General features: G+C 44.0%; 1 protein-coding gene across 1 annotated transcript; it reads right to left on the bottom strand.

The window, feature by feature from the left end:
- Nucleotides 1–2,699: 2,699 nt before the first annotated feature.
- On the bottom strand, nucleotides 2,700–3,701 carry LOC138247139 (olfactory receptor 5V1-like). Its single transcript, XM_069201879.1, has one exon. It carries the CDS (start codon nucleotides 3,699–3,701, stop codon nucleotides 2,754–2,756), a length of 948 nt encoding a protein of 315 aa, XP_069057980.1. The 3' UTR covers nucleotides 2,700–2,753.
- Between the last annotated feature and the right edge of the window lie 206 nt (nucleotides 3,702–3,907).

A 3,907-nucleotide genomic window follows, 5' to 3' on the forward strand; every position in this document is an offset into this window, starting at 1 on the left:
CTAAGATTTACCCCAGAGCATGGGCAGAGAGACATTTGGCGTCCTTGCTTATGGTAGTGAATTAAGTGAGGCAGCAGGAGGTGTCACAATCTGCACATTGCTTCCCACCGATGGCTGAAAAACTTGAAGAAGCACCCGGTCTTCTGCTGGTTCTGGACTGACCAAGATAAGGGCGACCCTTTCTAGTAGCCATGATGCTGCTTGACTGGGAATGCCAAAGCAGACCGCACCCTCCAGAAGGAGTCCCAGAGGAAAAAAAAACTCAGACCTGGTCAGTGCACTGCTCTGCCTCTCCTGGCTCCACCCTGTAAGTAGAGCGCTTTCCCTGGCTCCTCTGAACTCCTGACCCCTGTCAGGAGTTTGAAGCCCTCCTCCACCCGCAGGCTACTGCCTGCGCCTCATCCCTGGTGTCTAGTGGGAGAGCTCTGCTTTCCTACTAAGCTACCTTCTGCCTCTCTCCTCCTTTTGATTTGCTTTGCTTTGCTCTCTGCTCTGCTTTACTTCTGTCCCTTAGTGCTCCTTTTGCTTTGCTCTCTTCTCTGCTTCACTACTGTTCCTTTGTGCTCCTTTTCCTCATTTCTCTCCCACTCTGCTCTCTTTCTCTCTCAATTTCACTCTCTCCCTCTCTTTCTCCCCTGCCACTGCTGACCCCGCGGCCCCCACAGCCCGCCCCCCCTTTTTCGGCCCGTCCCCTTTTTTGCACCGTTTTTCATCCCACACCCACCTCCCAGCTGTTCTCTCCTCCCCCTCACCTCCCTACTTAATGGCGACCGTGCCCAGCACCAGAACCCCTGGCTCCTGTCCCCCCCACCGCCCCGTGCACGTCTTTACTACGACGCTGCCACCCTCTGTGCCCTCAAAACCGGCTGCTCTCCCACCTGCCTTCAAGCCTCCCCGCAGACCACCGACAGACCCTTCTCCTGCTGGAACTGCACCTTCACCATCCTCCTCACCAATGACCCACCCACAAAGGCAGGACGCAACCATCTCAGATGTATCCTCCTCAACACCCTCTCCATCCACAAGCAAGCAGTAGAGCTGTGGAATCTACTCGACTCAGCCTCCCCATATGTCACCTTCCTGACCGAGACCTGGATGAACCCTTCCTCAGCGCCTGACATCGCCATAGTCATCCCAGACACCCACAGGGACCGCTCCAACAAACCAGGAGGAGGCATCGGCATCATCCACAAGAACACCCTCACAACCAGCACCGAAGACACCCTCAGCACCGCCAAAGACCTGCCCTTCCAAATCCACATTGACCAAAACACTACCCTCCGAGGGACCCTCATCTACAGGCCCCCCAGTCCATGACGGCAGTTCAGCGACTCCATTACCGACATCATCAGCACGCACGGTCTCGCATCCACTGACTACATTCTCCTTGGGGACTTAAACTTCCACCTCAAGAACACCAATGACAGCAACACTGCCACCCTTCTCGACAACCTCTCAACCATGATAGCGCCACTTTTGCAGCATTAGTGTAATTTTTCTTAACAATATGTCACAAAGGTTAGCGTAATTTTTTTACTTTAAGCTTTCTTAGCGCCATAATCCACCATTTTATAAATGCAGCGCACCCATGCTGCTTACGAAAGTGGCTATGCGGTGTTAAAATGTTTGATGCACAACTGCGCTAGTGCATTTGTGTGTCATTTTTCATAAATGTGGCCCGAAATGTTCAAAACCTTCACTCCAGAAATAGTAATATCCTCAGCTTGGTCCTACTTAGATTCCTATGTTTCAGTTCCTGCACTGCCACAAAGGGTTGGTGTACTCCTTCAGGATATTCTCCTGGCATTGAAACTGATCCTGTACATTTTGCTGGAAATTGGAGGACCACTGCTATTATTTCTGGTGGTCTCGGATGTTCAGTGTTAGAAAATGTTATTATATATATATATATATATATATATATATATATATATATATATATATATATAGTGCCATTTTACGACTGCCCCCCAGTCTTCCCTGGGTCAACTCGCAAGAATAACGACGGTACCACCAAGTCAGAGATTTCAAGATTCCTTTATTCTAGTTTATAAAGTGCTAAGTGCTAGGTGCTTATGGCTATATATATATGCACATATTACCTAGTGGCGGTCACCACTCTGTAGTTATAGTCATAACCATGTTGCCATAGAAAAAAAATGTTTTGACTTGCTTATATCATTATACCATTTCAGGATTCTTCATGAAATTTTCCAAAAACATTGATGCTTGTTGTGCATGGAAAGTTCCGGAGTGATCCGCCAAGTGGGAGCCAAGAATACATTGGAGGAAAACTCATGGTTAAAAAAAAAAATGCTCTTACAAAAACGCAACAATTTAAAAAGTTGAGAAAGCTAACTTCTCCAAACATTGTTTAGGTGCTGCTCCTTGATAAAAAGCATCTAAAATTACAGACAGTTTTAGAAAAGACTGTGCCAACTACTCTGAACTATTCTCTAATGATGTCGCTGAACATCTGACATAAAAACAGAATATCTTGTTGTCCACATCCTGGCATGGACAGTAGCACATAATTTTTTCAAATGGGACAAATTTCGACCACACTATCACATATCCAAAACTATGCTTCTTTAATACCCCATCCATCAAGGAAATATATAAACTAATTACAACTGTAAACATCACAGAATTACATGTCCCTAACATATATTTAAGCAAGTTATCAAATATACCTCTGTGGCTATACAGATAGAGCAATCATTACCAAACAACTGTTGTCAGAAAAATAGCTTTTATGGTTTTGTTGTCCATACTCTTTCCTTTTCCTTTTTCTTCCTCAAGGCATGTTTAAATTCTGTGTTGTTTAGACTGTATATGATGGGGTTGCACAATGGAGGAAGAGTGGTGTAGAGTAAAGACAAGATCTTGTTCTCTTTCATTGAAAATGTTGATGTAGGGCTCAAGTATGTAGGAGAAATAGAGCCATAAAATAAAATAACCACAGTGAGGTGAGAGGCACATGTTGAGAAGGCCTTCTTCCTCCCCTCTGTAGACTTAATCTTTAGGATCACTGAGATGATCTTCATGTAAGATATGATGATAGAAATAAATGGTCCCAACCCAAAAGTAGATCCTAATGAATAATTTAGTGTCTCAATAATGTAGATGCCGGTGCAAGATAGCTTCATCAGCGCACTGAAATCACAGAAGAAATGGTTGATGGTGTGGGACTGACAGTAGGAGAGCTGAGACATCAGTAATGTGTGTGGCAGTGCAAGTATGAGGGCACTAAACCAGCAGCCTGCGGCAAGTTGGGGGCACCTACTCTTGTTCATGATAGTTACGTAATGGAGGGGGTTGCAGATGGCCACATACCTATCAAAGGCCATGACTGCAAGGAGAAGAATTTCTGTCACCACCAGGAGCAAAAAAAAATATATCTGCAGCAGACATTCAGTAAGGGAAATACGTGAGTTTTTCAGAAAAAAATGGACAATCATTTGTGGGAAAGTGACTGAGATGAAACCGATGTCAACAAAGGACAAATTAAGGAGGAAAAAATACATGGGAGTGTGCAAAGTTGGGCTGGAGTATATTATTGACATTATAAATAGATTTCCAATCAAAATCATCAGGTAAACTAGTGTAAAAACACTAGCAAGAAGAATCTGGAGCCGTGGAAGGTCTGAAAATCCCACAATCAGGAAGTTCTCTACTGAGGTTAGATTTTCATTCTCCATTTATCCAACATACCATATTTTCCTGAATATGAGAATAGTCTGAAATAAAATAAACAAACAATATAAATTAACATGTTAGTTGACGGCTCAAAGTTGTCAGGTTACAATGTAGATGTATTGCTTGTGATATTTTTGTGTAGTCTTTGGTGGTGTTTTGTGACATTCCTGATTATGAAAACAGCAGTTTATGGAAAAAAGATGAGCTT

The sequence above is a fragment of the Pleurodeles waltl genome, chromosome 7 (genome assembly GCF_031143425.1).
Source record: "Pleurodeles waltl isolate 20211129_DDA chromosome 7, aPleWal1.hap1.20221129, whole genome shotgun sequence".
NCBI lineage: Eukaryota > Metazoa > Chordata > Amphibia > Caudata > Salamandridae > Pleurodeles > Pleurodeles waltl.